Source organism: Cupressus sempervirens, chromosome 11 (genome assembly GCF_028749045.1).
Source record: "Cupressus sempervirens isolate cs-2001-9-10 chromosome 11, ASM2874904v1, whole genome shotgun sequence".
In the NCBI taxonomy this organism is placed as follows: Eukaryota; Viridiplantae; Streptophyta; class Pinopsida; order Cupressales; family Cupressaceae; genus Cupressus; species Cupressus sempervirens.
This window is the reverse complement of record NC_143128.1, coordinates 11,307,617-11,330,317: the sequence shown is the minus strand read 5'-3', so window position 1 is coordinate 11,330,317 and position 22,701 is coordinate 11,307,617. Positions and strand designations below refer to the sequence as shown.

Genomic DNA, 22,701 nt, shown 5'->3' with positions numbered 1-22,701 from the left:
TAATTTTTCAAACTGTGAGCTGGAAAATAGGGGATATTTTGATTTTGAATGTGTGCACAGAGAGGGAATTTAGGTTTCCTTTTCAGCTAGTGATTTAGATGTATGATGTAATGAGAACTTTTTTGTTTCAGCATTTTTAGAGGAGGGAGACTCAGAAGATAATTGCATACCAGAACTTTGAGGCTGGGCAATTTTCTTTCCACTGAGTGTTATCTTTGTATGACTTTCAGTTTTCTCTAAATGCATTTATGTCATGGCTTTATGAATATATTTTATTTCAAAGTGTCTTTAAAGCTTTGATTCTTGCTTTCTAAGGCTTCATTCTCCTTTTAACGATGCATGCAAATGGTCTTTGTGTCATTTGTTACTCATTTTCTTGTAGTCATCTAGCTTTCCACGTCTACTTTGTATTTATAGGTAGATGTTTGTAATCCTTTTGTGCTTTCTAAATAAAGCAACCATAATTAATTCATTGAATATCTTATACAGGGAGCTATACCCAATAACATTCTGAGGAAGGTTGTCATTCCCACGATAACCTATCCAACTATTAGTGATAGTTTGTCCTTTCACTTGGGCATATAGGGTTAAATTTGCATGCATTTCTTCAAAGGACAATCTGTTCAGTAACAACCAGCATCTTAGTGACAATTTTTGAATGGGAGTAAGTTTAAAATGAAGATCTACAAGAATCCACACAAGATCTATGACTATAATGCAAATTATATGAAAATAACAACTCTTAAAATGCTATGACAATGGTCATACAATGATCCAACATTTAAAAAATAATGTTAAATGACATAAAAACAATGCTAAAATGATATGAATTTGCTAGAATGATATTGCTAAAAGGATGAATCAAAATGTGCCTATAGTGCAGATGCCTAAAACTTGGGTCCTTTGGCTCTTGGATTTCTCTCATATTTATAGAATTTCGGAAGGGGTTGGGGTAAGAATCAAGATTTTTAACTTTGACTGGTGGAAAAATGTGAAACTAAAAATATCTCATAAGAGACCACGATGAAGAATCCAATAGACTTGGTTTTGAGGATAATTGAGGACATTTCTAGTTCTTTTAAAATGAAAAAGAGAGATTTTCAATTTTGTGAGGATAAATGATTTTTTTGTTTTAATAAATGTCTTATTTATTCTCAACACTTTATCTTTTCCTCCTCCTTTTTTGAATTTCATTTCATGAATTTGAGTTATTTTTCTCCTCTTATAAATTTGGTTTAGGTCTTGTCAATTTGATAGATAGTTACTAACTTGATGTGATTTTTGATTTGAAATTTTGTTGTGTTTCTTTTGATTTTCTCTTTAATTTTCATTAATTGATCAAAATTTTATCTGATTTAGGTCTTTGCCAATTTTTTGGTGTCTATAGTGGCTGCTTCTATTGTTGTTGCTTCCTTAGTGCCTCCCATACTACCATCCTTTACTGATTCCTCTTGTGTTGTTTCTATTGTCACTTTTTCATCTTTCTTAGGATCTTTCATTTCTTGCTCACCTTAGTCTTTTATTGTAGGAGTGGATGACCCATAGATTGTTTTCTAGATTTGTGTACTCTTGGTCACCACATCCTCAATATTCTTGTTCAATAAAGGAAAGCTTTATATATCAGGGAAAATTTTGACTTGTGTTTTTCCATAGCCTTGGTAATCTTCCTGTTATCCAATTCTGACATTACTTGAGCTAGAGTGGATTCCCTGATCTGTCTCTCAATTTGTAAACTATATTGTCATTTCTGCTCAACTCAGTCATATAGACTCTTAGGTAGGGAGTTGGCAATCTCAATAGGAGTTGATTTCAATGTAGCCATCGTCACATATATGGCTTCTTCAACAGTATTTTTTTCAACCTTTCCTAACTTATCAAAATCTATATGTGCAAAACTAGTTTAATATTATCACACAAATTATCTAAGTCAAAGGAGGGATTGTGGCTTACCACCTTGAATTGACTCATGTCATTAGATTCTATCTTCTCCTCGTCTAACTTAGCCACTAGAGTGTATTTTCTCCTCACATATGTCTTCTTGGCTAGATAGCTTAGCTCTACTAAGGCAATAGTCCTCTTTCCTTTAGGTTTCTCAACAACCTTAACTTGCTTGATGGCTACCCTTGTGCTAGACCTAGTAGCAGGTATTGTTGGCTTCTATTGTGTAATTTTCACAAGCTTCTTCTTAGGTTTCTCCAATTCAGGCTCCTTATCTTTTCTCTTCTTCTTCTCAGTAGGCTTGGGTGTTTCATCAACTTCTTCTCCCTTGACACCTTCTTCATTTACTTCATCATCTTCTCCTTGTCCTTGAGTGAGTTCCAAAGGGACATGGACTTGTTCATCCTCTTCTTCATCTTCATCTTCTTCTCCCCCTTTGCCAAATCTCTCTTTAAGCTTCTTCACACGTTTATTCTTCTTCCTTACCATAGAATTTGTCTTCAAGGCAATAGTAATTCTGGACTTGGCTTCCTTAGAGTTTCCAAAAGAGGTGGCACTTTTATCTATTTCCTTGGCTAGTAGAGTTGTGATAGTTGTAGATGCCTCATCAACATTGATCACATATGGCAAGGTATTAAGACATTTGACCCTAGGAATAGTTTCCTGCACATATGTATAATCTGCATCCACTAAGAAGAAAACATCATTGTAATGTTTCTCCACTAGTGACATAGGAATCCTTAGTCTCTTTTTCATGGATTTCTTAAAATCCTCAAAATAACTAGTCATCACTGACTCAAAGTTATCTCCAAGTTACTCTATGAATTCTACAATATGTATTGTAATAGACCTATTGTTCTTCTAAGCAACTTTTCCAAATGTAGGAAATGTGTTTTGCACATAAAAGAATATACAAAGTAGTAAAGAATCAAATTTGCAAGATGCACTCTTTTTTTTCCTTATTGCCTCCAAGTTTTTCGATAATTGTTGAAGTTGCAACTTGACAATGTCAATTAGTAGGTCTAAGATAGAAACTATAGACACCTCTTGCTCAATACTACACCTATGTTCTTCTCAATTATCTACTTTGAATCATTTCACATGCTCTTGGGTCTGTATAAGGTAGGATACCATGTCACTTAGTTGATGATGCTTTTAGTGATCTTAATTGGTCCATTTTCCAACCATACAAAGTCATCAAATATTCTACTAAGCACAATCTTTATCCATTTAGTTTTGAATATTTTAGGGAAATCTAGGGCACAGGTCAACCCTTTCTTTTCTACATTTTTATTCTCTTCCCTTAAGATTCCATCTACACAAAGTTGACTATACAAATCCCTTATCTCCATGACTCCTATACTCACCTAACATCCTAAATCATAAGAACCTTTGGTATCATCGATAGTGCACTAGACAAGTCTCCTTTATAGGCAATTTCAGGTATTGCTCAGAAAGGTGGTTGTCTTACATCATTACTAATTGATTTCACATTAAACACTTACTTTCCTTCCTTCCTTCCTAACACTTGTAGAAGAGGTAGCTTCCATATTTGATACTTAGGGTTTACAAAAATTCAAACAATGAAACTCAACACTAGTAAAATACCTTTCCAATGTTATGAATATGTCGAGTTTCTGTTGAATTCAGTTCACAAATGCAAGAATCTCCTGTTGCAATTTTTCTTCGTGCTCTCTTTGATTGTTGGTGAATGCAAATGAGTCAAGAAACAATTATATAACCCTTCCAATTCTGCAATAAATTCTTAATGCTTACATAGCTATAATCTCGGTCAACATAGGGTTTCCAACTCACTCAACATATGCATTATTTCCACTTTTCTCAATTTACATAGCAAACTCAGCCAATACTAGCATACCTTCATTACACGAAAATGACCGAAATTACATTCACTCTTAGTAGTAACTATGAAACCTTTCATGCTCAGCAACAACATGAAAACTAACAAAGCTATATATTTATTCCAAGTTCAAACCAATACATTGCATCTTATTTCATGCATATATAATCTTTTCAAAACTTAGATTCTTAGAACTGCTGTAAAATATATTATTGAAATATCAGTCCACACATGCTTTTGATTCCCTAGTTGGAGGTAATGTGATCACCTAAACCATTGGATGAAGTGACCTCATCTAAACTTAATGTGCTGGAATATTCCTTCTTCTTCCATGTCTTGTTCATCTACACTTTGACCTTCTCAACATTGACCTTTTCATTGCCTTTATTGTTTCCATTACTTGGTGTTGGTGATCTAGTTGGAAAATTTATGTTGATATGACCAGTCTTCAAAAAGCTAAAGCATGTAGTCTCACTCAACCATCTATTGTAGTTGCCTTTGAAATGTGTTCTAATGCAATTCTTGGGAACATGTCCATATTATTAACATTAGTGACAAGTGTACCTTGTATTGTAATCCCAATTGTAGGATTTTCCATTTTGTTGTACTTTTGTCTGCTTGTTAGATGTCCACTTGGTATTATATCTACATTCATATGTTTCATGTCCATACTTCTAACAATTGTGACAATATCCTTCAAATCTTTCTATGCTTAAGATCGTGGTTCTTCATTCATGTGCCTGATATACTTGCTTGTTACACTTATGACAATAACCCTTGAATTTCTACTTAGGGTTCTAATTTGCATTATTGCTCCTACAAACATTTTTTGTATGACCTAACTTTCCACAATTATGACAAGTGGATTTTTAGTTCTTACCTTTGTTGTTTCATTGTTCACCACTTTTAGATGATTCTCCTTCCTTGATTTTGGTGTATCCCAATCCAATAGTATCATTATTAGATCTAGGAAATCTCATCAATTTCTCAAAGTATTTGATGGCTTCACTAGGTTTGTTGAAACATTTAGCAAAATCCTTTTCTTTTCTCAAATCATTCCTCAGTTGTTTATTCTGTAACTTCAGGGTTGTGATCTCAATATATTTTCCATTCAATTCATGATTGGAAATCATCAATTGATTCATTCTATCCAATTGCATGTTAGGAATCTTTTACACATTTGATGTCTTCTCTTACAGTTTGTTGGTCAATGTTCTTTTGTCATTTTCAATAATGACTTTGTCCTCCTCAAATTTCTTCTTCTTCTCGATCACCTCACATAGAAATACTAATTGGACTTCTTGTTCTATCTTAAGATTTTTGACCTCTTTAGTTAGGGTACCATTCTTTTCCATCAGATCTGCAATGGCTACATCAAACTCACTTGATTTTCCATTTGCAAACAATTCAATAGTGTCTCCATCTTAATAATGAGAGTCATTTTTCTCAATAGATATTTCTTTCCTTCTCCTCAATGAACATTGTAGTTCATCTCTTTCTTCCATGAGTTGGTGTAGGGCAAGATGGATTTCAATCTTCTAGTTCTCAATAGTCTTTCCCAAATTGTAGACTTCCATCTTCAAGATCTTTCCTCATAGTTATAAAGCATTCCTTTCCAAAGAACAAGGCTCTAATACCAATTTTTAGAAATAATAATGGGAAAGTAAACTCTACCGAGGGGGTGGTGAATTAGTACTTCAAAAATTTAACCATAAAACATTCACCATACATACATCTTATAATTTAGCATGTAAACTGAAATAGCTAACTACACACGCTCATCCATAGCATGAAACAAATAACACATAACACAATAAATTTGTTAAACCCTCTGATAAGAAGGTAAAACTAGGGTGGGGATGACACACACAAATCTTCATGGTTGCAACGATAAAGTGTAGCCAATTAAAGCTACAAGAAGTTTGACTATAATAACTATGATCTACCCTATGATATGCCTACCCTATTAAAGGCTTACAAAGACTATTAGGTCTCACCCTATTAAAGGATTTAAACACCATGCTAAAAGTGTTCCTTGTTAGAGGACTTAAACTTGCAATAAAACAAGTACTCGGTTAAGAGTTTTACACAAGCTTGTTAAGACTACTCTATTAGGATATTTTCTCCGCATTGCTTGTTGGAATAATTTAGCACCGTGATCCTTCGGTTAACACTCTATTGCTAGATGTCAAATCTTCTCTTTCCTAGTGTGTACTTGATCCTTCTAATCAGATATGTTTCCTTTGTCCTCTCTCTACTTTTCTCTATTCTCTCTAATTGATTTTGCAATTCATAACATTGTCACAACCTCCATAGCCATCATGAATGCTCTTTGTACTTAGCATTCATCTCTCTTGTGTCTCCTTCTCTTCCTTCATGCAATACAAACTATTTAGGGTTTGTCTCCTTAAGTAAACAAAAACTTTGGCTATGGTTAGGTTAGAATAAATGGCTTTGGTTGATCCATTTTTTCACTTAGAACATCCCTCAATTTTATTGGTTGCATGCACTAGATAGGGATTCGTAAAACAATTATTAAGTCAACCCAAAAATGGTTTACATAGAAGTTTGTGCCATTACAAAAAATTATGTCCAAATCTATTCACTCGGCAATTGAAGTCACTAATGCTTGGCATTCACTGTATCTTCAATGTTGTAATTCATCTTATGAATGAGTTAGCATACTCTATTTACTCATCTTATGAGTGACTTGGCACTAACTATCTTCTCGGCATTGACTATGTATATTACTCAACGTGTATTGTTTGGCAACTGATGCTTGACATGCCTTGATCACTCCATTCGCATTGATTTCTTGGCTTGCTCTAATCACTTCGCTTGTAGTGTAATTTTGTTGAATAATGACTAAGTATTTTGTTAATGCCTTGTCAAAGCCAATTTGAGATTAACAAACTTATTCAAAACTTATCTTAAACTTTAGTAGCCTTACACACATCATCTATGATGTCCATACTACCTTCTTCTAAGATCGTCTAATTTCATATGCCTTATGTGAAGTTCACTAAACAAAATTGTATGACTGTTTATTTTTTACCACTATTATACTTAGACAACTTTCTAAGTATCCTATAGCTAACCTTGTCTTTTGATTTAATTACCTCAAAATTTGTGTTATATTTCCATTAATGACAGCCTTGTAAACTATCCTTAGCCAAATTGCCAACATAGCCTTAGGTCTAGGTGTTCTTGTAGGCCTCACAGTTCTTTCAGCAATTAAATCTACCTTTGAGACCTCACCCTTCACAACCTTTGTAGGTGGTGTTCTCTTTCATAATCTTCTTGTTACTCTCTACAATGTAGGAGAAATATTTGTAGATGAGACCACTAGAGTAAGTGAGTCTGTTATGTCTAAAGGTTCAAGCTCAATAATAGATTCACCTTGTACCATCATAGTGGTAGAAACCTTTGCTTTTGATTGCATAGATTAACTTTTTTTTCTACGTTCTTCCATCTGCTCTTTAGAAATTCCTTCATTCTCTACAATGTTATCAACTATTTTCTACACCTTCCTTTTCCTTGAACTTCTTCTCTGCTCCTCCCATACCTTTTGAGATTTCTCTTGATAAGTTCCCCATCTTTCTACATTGAGATCCTTCTCAAAACCAAGTATGGCATCCACATGTTATGTTGCAACAAATGGATCTACTTCATAACCCATAAGAGTTATCCATTGAACTCTAGGTTCAACTGCCTCCATACATGTATAATGTGTCTCTACCATAAAACAAGTTGTATCTACTTTCCTCTTTGGCCATTAAAAGAGGAACTTCACACAATCCAACAAGTGAGCATTAATGATATCATTTTCTCTTTGTTTCATTATTTTGTAGCTCCCTTAAAAAGACTCTAGGGTTGTGATTTTTGAAACTTATTAATTCTTTCCTTTTAAAATCACATATCTTATTTTTTAAATTTGTATCAATCATTCATGTTTCCTCTTTTTTTTTTTTTGTTTTCTTATATTCTTTGAAATGTCTTTAATCAGCCTTGCATTCTTCATCTTATGAAGGATTAGATGAGAAAGCAAGAAATATCATTGGTGTGTTTTAAGTGTTGTACCTAGTACGTCTTCTAGGCCCTAAATACACATGTAATTAAGCTTACTTAGGTCTACATAGGAATATTCCCCTTTCAGTGGTATTATTACATTTTCACTTTTCCACCTTAAGTGTCACTTTCATCTTTGGTGGACTTATCATATTGGCACTTTTCTACATTAGGTGGGTAATAAGTTATCACTTTATGTATAAAGGCATAATATTAAGATGTTTACATAATCTTATACTTTCCTATATCTCACCTTGGCCTATTTAACCAAGGGGTCTCATGTGAACTTAATTCTATTGGTTCCATCTAGTTGTATTTTTGACAAGAATACAATTTATCCTTCTCATATTGGTTATCTCTTGTTATAACACTTTTGATCATACCTCTATATCTTGGGTAGCTACCTCCATAGCCAAATTGTACATGGTATGAAAGATTGATAAGTGTCTTTAGATAATGTTTTGAGACATTTTGAATTTATTTTTGGTAGATTATGTTTCGTTCCTTTATGTGGATTTATATTTCATGTCAAAATTAGTCCATGGCAATGCATTTATGAGGTCGCTATCATGATCAAGGTGTTTGAATTAATTAAGATAGTCTTTAGTTTTTATCCAAATGAAAAAATGAAGGAAAATATATATACAAGCATTTGAAGTTTGCATGTAGTTGCCAATTTTAGGAGCTACCTAGGATTTTACCATACAGATTTAAAAAACTCGATTCAACTCACAAAAATAGAACTGTTAATGCACATTAAAATTAATACTCCAAAAATGATGCAAACCTCTAGGATACTTACAAATGCCCAACATAACATCACCTAAAATTGACAAAGTGATAAGCAAAGAGTCATATCACCAAATCCACTGAATGTGTAGGAATGCAAAACATTTATATAAATTGATACACTATCTTTGTATATAGGTTGATACTCATAAGAACACAAATTTTGTTGTAGACCAAATGGGAACACAAAACCTAAGATCTAAAATAATTTTACATTACTTAACATCATACTACAACCACATGATGATATGAATCACATTCTTTTACATCTACCAACATTGCATCACAAGTAGGAATTGTAGAGGTTGCCTATAAAGGCAAAAACTAACGTCAGTGCCCTTCACAAAGAGAAAACACATTATTTTCCTATGAAAGAACATTAGCATGATATATTTAATGTTCTAAATTTTGAAGGATACAATAAATTATCAATGAGGAATGAATGTATTGAAACAAGTAAGGGGAATAGAGGGATCACAATCCCAATGAGAGAATCATAGATTTGAATAATAAAAGTAGATTAAGAAGACCTACATAAGTATTGGCTGGAAATAATATAAAGGGGCCAACAATTAGGATGGATTCTTGTTACTTTTCTATTAAAAGCTTGAAGATCTACAAGAAAAAAAATCTGCTTATGCTACTTTAGAGAGAGTAATTTATTTTTAAACAAATATGCTATAAGCCTAGTAATATATTAATTATAAATAGTCAATAACAAAATAGAAAAAAAAGGCTCTTAAAAGCCAAATATTTATTTTTCAAGGAACATACATACTAAACCTAGAAACCTATTCTAATTCTATGTTGTCACAAAATTGGCATATTATCACATTTAAACCCACATATGAAGCATATAACTCCATAACTCTTCAAAGCGAGTCAGTTTTTCTTCAAAAAGTTGTCGGTACCTGTCATATATTAATTATAGTTCTTTAAAAGAGAGGTTCTTTCAGCTTGAGATCATAAATGGAAGGACATTGAAGTTGTATAGTGATTCTGTCATGTGGATAAAAGAATGATGTTCCTTTTAAATGTATAGATGGGTAGGCTGTAGCCCAAACTACAAAAGAATGAGTTATAGTTCTATTTTGATGTATCAAAAACTGGTTCAATACTTGATCCATATTTGGATCAATATGACCTGCAATAATGTCAAATGGACCTCCTATTTTTTTCAAGTACTTAATTATCTCCCTACTGTAGTCCAATCTGAAAATTGGATGCAAAGTGGTAATAACAAGTTGACAAGAAAACTGATTTGCACTTGCATGACTTTCACGAACTTCTCCATGCCTTTTCTGTTGGCATTATATTTATTAAAGGATGAACATGATTTCTTTGTTTTGTACAAAATTGTATGTGTACGCAGTCATTACTATTGACTTATGGCTCGAGGACTTCAATGAGGATATATTGCTGCCTTCAGTAAAGCTGCAACACAAAAAACACAAGACATAGATGTCTCTGAAATTATGTTGAAGGGAACATGTACCTTGTTCACAAAGAAATGGAGCTTTGTTACCTGCAAAACACAATCCAAAAGAATTTGTCATTATAATTACCAATGCAGATTCCAAGATAAGTATTGAAACAATCATTGAAACAAAACAAAGAAAAATAAACACTTTCAATAAAAATTGTTATTCTTTATTTACCTCAACTCATTAGAAATGAATGAGGATCTCATCTTACAGTAGACCCAGCAAACTTAACGGGTGTTTCTTCAGGCAAAATTTGATATTCAATTTGAAGTTCCTCAAGCATATCCTTCATTTTCAGTAGCAATCCAGATCTTCTATTTGATCTCTCACTTATGTTTTGATAATTCATTGTATGTCTGAGGCAAAGGCCCATTCTCATCCTATTAGTGTTCTCAATCTCCCTAGTAAACAAATTATAATCTTGGTGCCAATGATGATACTTGCTTTCAATACAGCTGCATAAACAAACACAGTGCTTAAATATTCATACAAATCAAGGAAATACCTATTTCATAAATAAGATAAGTTAACCTAACCTTACTGGCCTTTAGGCCAAAGTGGATCAACGGACCTAGAAGAGTTTGTTTATGATTCTCTTGTTGCTGAGATTTAAGAATAAATTTCTAGAAACTTTATGTGATTAACCCAATCAAGTATTTCGTATGTAAGGGTGTTTGCAGATTTATGTGTAACTGTTCCTCCTATTATACCATTGCTAAAAAAAATCACATATAAAAGGACCTTCTTATTCTCTCCTTAAGTGCAACAATTTTTTCCACAGTAGTAGTAGCATCCACAAAGAAGTCAACACTCTCTCCCATATCTGGACTCCTACGATAGTTAATGATTGGTTTCGTAGATAATATTGAGTTCGGGTAGTATACTTTCTCGTTATCACTCAACAGAAACACTGTTGTGAGGATGTTCATTTCTTCCACAACCATCTGTACCATTCAAATATCAATTAGTTGTACAGTTGTATTAAAGAACCAATCTGTAACATTTTCTACTTTTTCTTTTTTTGTTCATAGGTGAATCTTCAATCATTTCAGCCATTTGTGAAAGTTGAGAAGGATGACTTTTACCTGAACTCCATCAACAATACACCGATCACCCACATCAAATGGATGCATGATAAATACAAACACAATGGCTTCAAAGATTATTTTGCAGGTATTTCTGAACATGAAAGCCACAAGCAGAAGGGAAGTTAATATTATAACAATAGCATGGGTGCTGGCAATGCCCAGAAGTACCAAAGAGAACATTACTATGATTATAACCACAACTGCATTGATGAGCCTGTGTAGCTGTTTAACTGCAGTTTTGGAGTCATTAAGAGACGGAGAAAGTAATTTACTTTCTTCAAAAACATTCATCTGCCACAAAAAGGATACATTAGTCAGTATGTCCCAAGAAAGAGCTAATAGAACTAGATAATCCGTATTGCCTAGTTTAACTTATTTTGTGCTGCTTTCGTCAGAATAAAACAGCAAAATTAGGTCAAAAGAACATGCAATAAGCACAACGTTCCAAACAAAACTACATCTAGCTATATGTTGGGAGTGATATTTAAAAGCAGTATGGAACTGATTTGAAATAGCATACCATCCAGTTTGCAAGAGACGATTCAGTGATCCTTCCTGTATCTGAGGCTCCTGTAAATTGGGGAAAGACTCTGCTCACCTCTGTTTTCCTCATTAACTTCAGCAGGTCATCTTCCTCAATATAACTGCAAAAGATGGGACTCCAATTTAACTAAGAAAAAAAAATTCTGAAACATATTCATTTTCCCAGAAGTAAATGAACCATGAGCTGTGGATTTTCCTGATATTCTCTGGTCCTATTTATGCTAGTAGGTTCATGCTTTTTCCTTGGTGCTTTTGTAAAAGTTAGATGTTTGAGAACAATGGCATTAGCACCAAAATGATCATACAATACAAACTGCTGCACATGATGCTTAGCAGAGCCGTTTTGGTATTAGTTCATGGTTTAGTTACCAAACACATGAATGGGTACATGGTCAGACTGCAGTATGGTTAGGAACTGGGATACCAATTTCCAGTCCATAGTGGTGATCAAGAGTGCTTTTGGATCTTATTGTGTGAGGATGCCAGTTTAAATGGCAACGGCGTTCTGTTAAGACATAAATAAACTGCCAATAGTATTGCATGCTACAAATTTTTTTTGGAACAATCCACCAGAGACTAGAATTGGCATTATCTATGGACTATTAAATATTACCTTTCTAATTCTTGAATAACAAAAACAAAGCTTAATACGGTACCTCATTATATGACAAAGCTTATGTGAGGTAAAGGTATTACTTCAAAGAACAAGTCAGTGGATGCATACTCTGTTCCACGCTTAGCAACATTTTCAAATATCCTCTTTGCCTTAATTGCTGCTTGACGTTCACTATCGATCTTCGGATCATGTTTATGGTAATTCAAAGACCTCTCAATTATGTTAGCGATTCCCGAATGCCTGATATTTCGGATCCATCTCTTCATTTTCCAAGCAGAGACATTCCTCTGATTCAGCTTCTGCAGTTGTTTGATAGTTATCCCATTGGTGCCCCCTTCCTCTTTGTGCCCTACCCTACCATTATTCCTGTTATCAGGAGCATCTATTTGAATTTCTACTTGTCCTGCATTGTTCGTATTATTTTTATCTGCTAGAGCGGAGGATTGATGGATTTCCATCACTGGGGGCGGAGATATAGTTTCAAGCACATATTGATGGAATATGGACTCCTGAATTCTGTCAAAATATGTTTTCACATGAAAATTCAAAGCCAAAATCTTCACCAATAGTGTCTTGAATAGCCATAGAAATGAGGCGCACAGAAGACAAAGTAGAAATTTCCCTATGTTATCCAACAGCTTTTTGTTCTCGGTAGCTCGCTCCAACTGATACCAAAAATTTACCAAAATATTAGAATGTAAAAGAGATCACAAATATAAAGAGGAATTTGCAGATGAATAAGAAGAAAAACCCTATCCTCAACAACAATAACAATTATGAAAATGCATTTCCATTGAGAGGAACAATTATGAAAAACGAGAGTGTGGAACGGTTACTACCTTTTTATCAAATATGAGATACCATGCGAGCAAAACTAAGCCGAACCAGAGGCAATTCTTCGCACTACTCCTCACTCCATAGACAAAGTAGAGGACCCTCTTCCTCAAAATGAAATTTCTCTCGATTACGTAAACCCCCCCACGAATTATCCAGTCAGAAACGAGTCTCCCGCAGAAAACAAGCAGAGCCATCAAAAACCACTTCCATGACTCTAACCCCCAAATGTAACGTTTCTTCAGAGGCCCGACTATGAGACTTGAAAGCAATCCTGCTATAAGAGCCAATAAAGCTGCACATTCCAGAAAAAGCCATTTGTCAAATTCGGAGCGCTTGTAATTTGGAGGAAACTCCCCTTCTTTGATGGGGCCATATTTTTCTTCGACATCAGCTGCAGCTGAGGGAGATTTGTTCAGATTCCTTTCAGCCATTCTCGTAGATTTTTCCATTGCATGAAATAAAGAAATCGTATCCATGACACAGTGAATAAACTATGAAACATTGTATCCGTGACACGCTATATAAGCTATGAAAAACCTTTTCACTTTCCATTCCAGTCCACAATCCGTTCGAATCAAAAACCATTCGCCTTCCCTCCCTTCCCAAAACCCAAATTACAGTCCAATGCAAGCATTGCACTAGAAAGAAATAATGAGAACAAAATGACATTTGGTCGTTAACGTGGCATGATAAGAATTTCTATTTGATATTATATATATATATATAAGCTGAGAGTTATCCTTTTCGAGAGGCGCCTATTGCAGTTAGTTAGATTATGAAAATAGCTACTTCAAGAATGATAACTCTTGACTTTTATATATATAAAAAAATATATAAGCTATTAGCAGACGTGGTGCACAATTAATAAGCACAATTAATAATGTTATTTGTTTAAATATATTTTATTTATTTATTTTATTATTATTTTTTATTTTTAAAAATATTATTTTCATTTACTAAATTTATTTAATTATTAGACTTAATATTTTAATTATTAATAAATATTAAAATAAAATTTGACATAATGCATTTGAATAATTAATTTTGAACGACTTAATAAACATGTTAATTTTTTAAAGGGTCAGTATCAATTTTATAATTTTATACATTTTATTATTAGTTTTGATGATTCTACATAGATAATATGGCATCTAACATATCAATGAGAGCATAACTTTTATACATAGTATACATATCAATGTCAGCATCAATTTTATAAATATTATTATTAGTGTTGATGATTATGCATAGAAAATGTAACATCAAATATCGTAAGTGTACCTTTAAACATCATTTGAAGAGTTGAATTTATTTATTTATTTTGTTGTTCATAAAACTCACATAGATGGAAAAAAGTGTGTGTTCATGAGTTGAATAGTGAAAATAAATTATTCATCATGTTGTTCATAACACTTACATAGATGAAATAGGAAATATAAGCCGAAGTAGAACTATTCAGATGAAATATAGGAAATATGAGAAGAAACTAAAAAAAGAACATTTCTCCATAATGATGTAGCTGCATCACATATTCCTCAGTGATAAGGATGGTGTTGCGACCTTTATTAGAGCAATGATCGCGGTAGACTTCTTTCATCATTTATGGAAATGCATTTGTTTTTGCAGATGTGTCATGCATAACTTTGGCAACATCTGCCATTTCCATTATTTCTAGTTCATCAACAGTATCAATTGACAATGCAGCGTTCTCCAAAGCTTTGATTATATGTGAGCATGATTCCTAGATTATTTGTTTACATTTATCTAAATCAGTCTCAAAGAAATTATTCCAGGTGATAGAAGCAGCAAGACTCGTAAAAATGATATTTGACTCTCCAATAGAAGAATCCATAGCTGAAATGATATGCTACAAAATTTTAAACAAATATCAATAAAAAAAATATAAAACCGTTATAAGATATAATCAAAAAATATAGAACACACAAATTCAATCTAGCACTGATACTTAAATATAGACCAAATAAAGTCAATAGAAATAAAGTTAAGCTCAATAATTTTAAAAGTATGAAACAAAATTAAATTAATATTGGAGGATAATTAGACTAAGTAAATTATATTGATTGATTTTTTCTTTGAAAGTATATAATGAATCTTTTATTTAATAGTTTAAATAAAGAAAAGTTATCCATAATATTGTCATAAAAGATTAAGAGTCATTGACACAAAAGTAAATATAATTTATAAACATAAACTAATATTACTGAATGAATTAGTACAATTATTACTTAAAAAAAATTAGTACAATTAGTTAAGATATAATTATTATTTAATACATCACTACAATTAATTAAGATCTATAAAAATAAAATATCATAAAAAAAGATAGGGTTTCTAAAAATAGAATAAATTAAAATGAAGAATTTTTTTTTATCATTTATCATTGTATGATAGAGACATTTTTAAAACACGAAATATAGTGGGAAGTGTTACAAAAAAAATACTAATGTGTCCAAAAAGACTTTTACAAACATAACATTTAAGAATAACATATCACATTAACTATCTTCAAGGCGCTTAAGTCTATTTTCTTCATCCTTGTGCTTCAAAATTTGTCTACCCTTTTTCATTTTCTCATAACGATCATATGTGAAAGGAGGCATTATTCTCAAACACTAGAGAGCTTTTACACGTGAAACTACCACAAATGTCAATCTTGCTCTTTCTCTTGGTCCTATATCAATTTTTGCTTTGGGAAGAGTCAATCCCTAAGATTTGTGAATAGTCAATGCCCGTGCCAACCTCAATGGCACTTGAAGTGTTCTACCTTTCTATATTGGTGGTATTGGAATTATCTTTGGATTATGATCTTTGAATGGTAGTCCTTAATAACCATCAAACTCAACCATCACATATGTTGGAGGCTTAGGCGGAGCAGTGCCTTGCTTGTAGACAATTTTTTGAATGTATCCAAGAGCCCCATTTACAAGACCAGCCTCTATCCATAGATTTGAAGTTAGCAGGACCCTTGAATCCTTATAGATTAACAACTCTAGATCAAGCTCGTCATTTGAATAGTCATCTATTATAGTAATAGTACCTACTTTTGATGCAACACAACGTGCAACAGGATGCTTCAATGAATGTAGCATTTTTTTTATTATGAGCATGAACATTTTCATTTGTTGAGAACAAATGAACATCATTATCAAATTCAAAATTTGTTGCAACATCTATACTGATAAGGGTCCTTTACATTATCAACCTTCAATCATCAATTTGTGGGTTTGCATCTCTTAGATTCATCAAAAGTTGTCAAAATCTTTGTTGTTCAATATCTTCCCCATCTTGTCTAAATATCTTATCTAATGTGATAATAGTCTTGAATTCTTGTCATAGCAACTTTGAGCACTTATTACTATCATATGCTGCTCTATCATTGACAAGAGGCAACTGACCCAAATCTCACACCAATATTATAGATACACCTGAAATACAATTGAGAAAAATAATTATTTTAAAAACTATGTATTAATTCATAAATTTGATTCAAATATAGTACATTTCACACATGAGTTAGCTATTGATGATGCAAAAATAGAATCTTTACCTCCAAAGCTTATATGTGCAGATTGTGGGAATGCTTGGCACAATCATGAATCTATATTTTCCAACATGTTTTGACCAATGAAGCTCATTTCATCAATCAAAATATATTTTATATGTGACATTTCTTCTTGAAAACATGTGAGTCTTGCTCCTTCTAGTTAAGAAAAATCTCTTATTGGTATCTTCAATTTTGAATGAATTGTAGAAGATCCTATATTGAATGTCGCAACTCCTATTGGTGCAAGTAATAGAAGTGGAGAATGGGACGGCATTGCTGCATTTTGAAGAGATTGACTAATGGCACCAAGTAGATATGATTTTCTTGTTCCTGTTCTTCCTTGAATTATCATAAACAATGGTTCTGCATTTTGATTTATGTGGTAGTGTGTCATGATTATGTTGACTACCCTTTTTGTTTCTCACCAAAGGTCATGTAGTTTATGCATTGAGGAATTTCATTGTAGATAAGGCACCCATGATTCTTCATGTTACTTATGAAATTGATTGCTCTGGCAGTGTACTCTTCTCCTTGATAATCAATAGACCAATTTGTTTGTCTATCAATGTCTCTTGTTCCCAACATGTCTATTTCTAAGCACTGTATATTTTTACCCTAGTGCAACCTAGATATAATCTCCCATTCATGTTCTATAGTATTTCTATGAACATCTTCATTGTCTTCAATTTCAAAATCATTTAGGTTTTCAACATTTTATGCAGATATTGTACATTGAACATGCCAAGGGTTGTAATTGAATGTCTCCCAATTTTGTATGATAGAGGCATCATCATGAACAATATCCTATTCAATATCACAGAATGGCTTGTAGAGAAGTAACTCTAATAAAAAAAACTCAATCCATTTACCTAACTCACATGAAGGGATGTATACAAACCTAGGAAATACACTGACAATTGCAAATTTTTCCCTAGGCTCCCATTTGTTGTCTCTTTTTCTCTTAGGATTATATATCCATGATCTAGCTGCATCAATTAATGCAACACCTTGCATACATAATGGCCTTTTTTTATAACCATCAATGAAAGATTTTATTTGTTCTTCATTGTTCTCTTCATCATTTTCATTTTCATTATTTAGAGCTACAGGTTTGAACATCTCAAGTGAGACATTTTGATTAACAAATATTCTACTACACTCCACCAATGGAAGCTCTAATAACATATGACAAGTTTCTTGAGCACCAATGTCTCTTTCTACAATTGTCTAAGTTAGAAGCCTCGTATATGCTTGTATTGCTAAATCATCTAGATTTTTCATATTGGATAGATGCATCAACATTTGGTGTTACATTTCTGAGCTTTTCTCTACTTTTTCTACATACTTGGCGATACATTTTATCATAGCATGTTTGGAAAGAAAAAGTTGCCAATCTATATTTGCTCTTCATAATTGTAGTATGTGGCGATTATGTGAATTGACTCTATCATCATTTCTCATTGGTTCAATTTTTTTTCCCTCTATTTACATGTCTTCATATAATTTTGATCCCCCTAGGTTTAATGGCCAGGGAGCATTATACCTACAATCCATGTAAGAAATATTATATTAAACCCTGTCATTTTGTAGTAATTATTTATATATATCTAATAAATATTCATTGGGATGAAATAATTACCTGCAAACTATCTTTCCCTTTTTTTCATAGGCATGCACCCTCCTTACATATTATGTGTCGATCCACGCTATTTAATATTTCTTCATATTCACAATCCAAATCTACCTCTGCAAGTTGTCTTATCTTTTTGAGACATGGATGTTGTTGAAAATTGATAAGTGCCCACAATTTAAGGTAAGAAAAAATAAGTACACTAATTAATATCACATTACATGAATATATATAAATATTTATTAACATGCTTATATATTTCATTGATGAGGATCATTTCTAGGGTTCCATGCATGAACAATGGAGTGAAAATATCTTTCAGCACTTCTTCTTTCCTCCTCATTTGACCAATCAATTTTATCCACATCAGGTGGTCCTTTGATCCATATGAATCCATGTACATGTGGGGACCCCCTATGTTGCCATTCATATCTACACCAAAAGTCCGTAACATTCATTCGCTTTTCTAGAATCTCTTTTCTAAACATTGAGTGTCTTAAATGCATATAGTGTACGACTATGTGAGGATAGTCAATAATATTTTGTCTTCTCTAATTCTGAGCTTCTTGTGGATTAGTTGGCATTATTCCTGGCATAAGTGCATGAAAATTAGGCCAATACATATTTATTGCACTTAATGTGAAAAATATTGTAGGAGTACCAATTTGATGAAGCAAATATGTCCATTCTACACAAGATTTAGTCTAATAAGACCGTGTTCCCCTTAATGATGTCCCAAATCGCATCAATTTATTTGCTAGATTTGAGTGGGGTGTGTTTTCCATATGTTGTTGCAACTCATGGATGGTAATGGGCATGTCTTTAAGGCTTCTTTTCACAAACACCAATGATGAGTTTTGTGCACGATGTCTCACTATCATGTTCAACACAAAATATCTAAATCTGGGATGTTTTCCAAAACGATGATCCTTATAATGCATCAGATATTTCACAAATTCGTGAAGATAAACTTGCCACAACCGTGGCTCTAGCCAATCACAATTTCCATCAAGAAACAGTGTTGGAAATGTCATATCAAATAATCGTAATGTGACATATTCATTAATTGGAGATACATCTATACTTGGCCAATCTATCAATGATGTTGGATTGACATCAGGGTTATTGACCCATGCACGAATAAGTTCCATTTCTTTTTGGGCATTAGGTGGTCTTGAAGCCATTGATGTTGTATGATCTATTATATTTCCTCCATATGACTCCATGACTAGGCCAACAAAAATAATCTCATTTGCATTTGAATCAAATTCCATATTGACTATCTTTAATCTAGCAAAGATATTTTCATCTGCATTTCTAGGTAGATCATTGAGAGCATTTTCATTAATTTGGACATCTGAATAAAATTTATCATGCTCTACTTTGTATTTGAGTGCTTTGTAGCCATGACCACTATTCACAATAAAGTTATAGTTTGTCCCACATTGATGTCTTCATCTAACAATAATAATTGGAAAATTGTCTTATTGTGTGTGGCAATATATTGGAAACATATTCTGTATTTTGTGTGAAACTTATTGTATGCCCTTTATATTTATATTGACCACCTGTTGCATGTGTAACTTGAAGTATGGGGCTGACACGTGTAATTAGCATTTCCTCAACTTGGGTCAAGTTCGCAAACTCCTTAAGTTGTGGCTTTAGATCCATATTATTTAAAGCAGAAAATCTATTGTTTCCCTTTTCTTGTCAACATCTATTGCATAATGGAACTTTTGGCATACATAACACTTTCATTCATAGATAGAATTCTTGACAAATATAACACATATGTGGCATTCTCAAGCTATCCATTTGTTGTTGAAACTTCATTTGGAATCTATAGAAATTATCCTGAAGAAATTGGGTTAGGTTTTGTATATTTTCTATATTGCCTTGTCCACCTAAATTTATCCTATTTTGGTTTGTAGGATGAGGTGTTTTAGGAACACACTCTATTGTTCTTGAATTTTCATTCTAGTGACTCATTTCAACAAATGCAGGTAATGCTTGATTGTACCTCTCACTTGATTCAAAATCAACTTCATACATCTCCCTTGTGTTTGAAAATGAGATACTTCATCAGATGTTCGTTGACAAGTAATTCTATCCCTATTTTGTAATTCCAATTCTTGTAATGGCAATTATGCCCTTCTTCTAGCATAATTTAGTCGTTGGACTTCATTGTTCCTTCTTCTTTCTTCTTCTCTTTCAGCTTGTGTCATTTGTTCTCATCATTGTCTATGATACTCTCTATGGTATTCTCTTTGGTATTCTCTTCATTGCTCCATTTCGTATTGTCTTCTTTCTTGATTCGATTGGAAATTCATACTTGATATATTCAATTCTATGAAATAAATTTGTAACCAAACATTTAAAAGAAATAGTAGATCTAGTAAACTATTTTTTTATAAAATTGCTTTAAAATATCACATAAATTTAGTGGCATTGTGTTTCAAATAAGATAGATATTTATTCATTTCTAATTAATATTTGAACAATTCACACATACATATAGAAGGAACTTTTTGTGTGGATAAGAGAAGATCTACAAACATACTAAATACCAAATAGTCATGTATGTATAATACTAAATTTGTTTAAGAGAAAGGAAAAATAACATACATTCGTCAAAACTGATAAGTCAAACATACAAATTTATAAAAAAATGATAATGTCAAATAATACAACTCCTAGATTTCATTATAGTGATGCAAAAACATGTGGAATTCATTAGTGAGGAAAAGGTTGTTTTCGCCATCCATGTGCTCTTCATCATAGTGGATGTCTTTCATAAATTCAAAGAACCCAAATGATTTCTTCCATGCCTCATGAATTTCCTTTGTTTATTGTCACATCTGTAAGATTTGAGAATCTTTGACACCTTGAACATGAAAGCTCGCAGTATGAATTTCATCTGTAATTTTTTTACAAGACTCGAAAATGACTGTTCCCAATATATCCAAATAAGTTTGAACAATTTGATTTGATTGCACCGAGTCATCTACAAGAAGCGGGCTTCTGATAGTGTTTTCAGAATTATTTTGTTGAGCATCCATAGTTAATTTTTTTCTGATATCTATAATGTAAGAATTAAAAATGGTCAGTATCAAACTGACAAATAATAATAGAATTCCCTAAAAACTAAATTACCACAACTCTTCCTACTCCATATAGTAAATAAATCAAAACAAATTAAAAGGATTTCTAATATCAATTATTTTAGAGCATATCTGAATTTTAACAATCTAACATGAAAAATAGTATAATCTTAAATTTTATATATTAAAAATGTTCTATCTATTAAAAAGATTACTAATTGTTAATAAAAATTAATGTATCATGCATTATAAATATATAAATCAATTATAATTGCACATATGTATCTATGCTTATTTATCTAAACTTGGATGTTTGATAAACTATATAATGGATTGGTTTTAAACCAAGTTTCTATTTAAAAAGAAAAAAACTCATGTTTTTATTAAAGAGTTTCTTTAAAGTATTAGATTTATGCAAAAATATTTTAATTAAAATATAATTTTATAATAGTATATTTATTTATAGCACATATTTATTATTAAATTTTGTATGGATTATCTAAATTTAAATTTGATGAAGTTAATTTAAATTGCTTCATGATGTATAATGAGCTGATCTAAATTATTCTACTACTATTTAATATCATGATAATAGTTGATAAGACCTATAATAGTATAATTAGCATAGTTCGTAGGACCTATAGCATATAATTTGTTGATTAAAAATTCTTCTACTTTTGTTGAACATCTTAATAATAGTTCATAGGAACTATAACTGATATAAAACTCCTCTACTTTTATTTAACATCATGATAATAGTTGACATGACCCATATTATATAATTAGTTGATCTAAAATCTATCTACTACTCTTCAACATGATGATGATAGTTCATAGAATGCAACACTTATATAAAGATTTAAAATCTTACAAGGTCAAATCTAAAAACAACATTGAACCCATCTACTACTACATTTTTTATTCTTGTTAAAATATTTTGAATATAAATTTTTTTATAAAGATAATTTGACTAAATCATAATTTTATACTAATATATTTCTCTACAACAAATTATTTATTTAAATTAAAAAAATTGTAAAATATATAATTATAAAAAATTGCAAACAATTACCATTATTAATTCGCCTACCAAATTCTTAAACTATCAAAGACACTCTAATTTGGCCACCCACTAGCAACTTCCAAGCCACCATGAAAGTAAGACGGTTCGCCAATTTGCT

At 32.2% G+C, this 22,701-nt stretch overlaps 1 protein-coding gene across 1 annotated transcript in view; it reads right to left on the bottom strand.

Moving 5' to 3' along the window:
- The window catches only part of LOC149527982 (mechanosensitive ion channel protein 6-like), a 31,852-nt gene extending 18,197 nt beyond the window's left edge, over nt 1-13,655 (bottom strand). Inside the window, exons 1-7 of the mRNA XM_089807965.1 lie at nt 13,227-13,655; nt 12,496-13,052; nt 11,749-11,872; nt 11,226-11,519; nt 10,882-11,084; nt 10,352-10,595; nt 10,152-10,181 (exon numbers count right to left, since the gene is read on the bottom strand). Coding sequence (XP_089664091.1) covers nt 10,152-10,181; nt 10,352-10,595; nt 10,882-11,084; nt 11,226-11,519; nt 11,749-11,872; nt 12,496-13,052; nt 13,227-13,655 — 1,881 coding nt within the window. The remainder of the gene's footprint in view (nt 1-10,151; nt 10,182-10,351; nt 10,596-10,881; nt 11,085-11,225; nt 11,520-11,748; nt 11,873-12,495; nt 13,053-13,226) is intronic.
- Nucleotides 13,656-22,701: the final 9,046 nt, after the last annotated feature.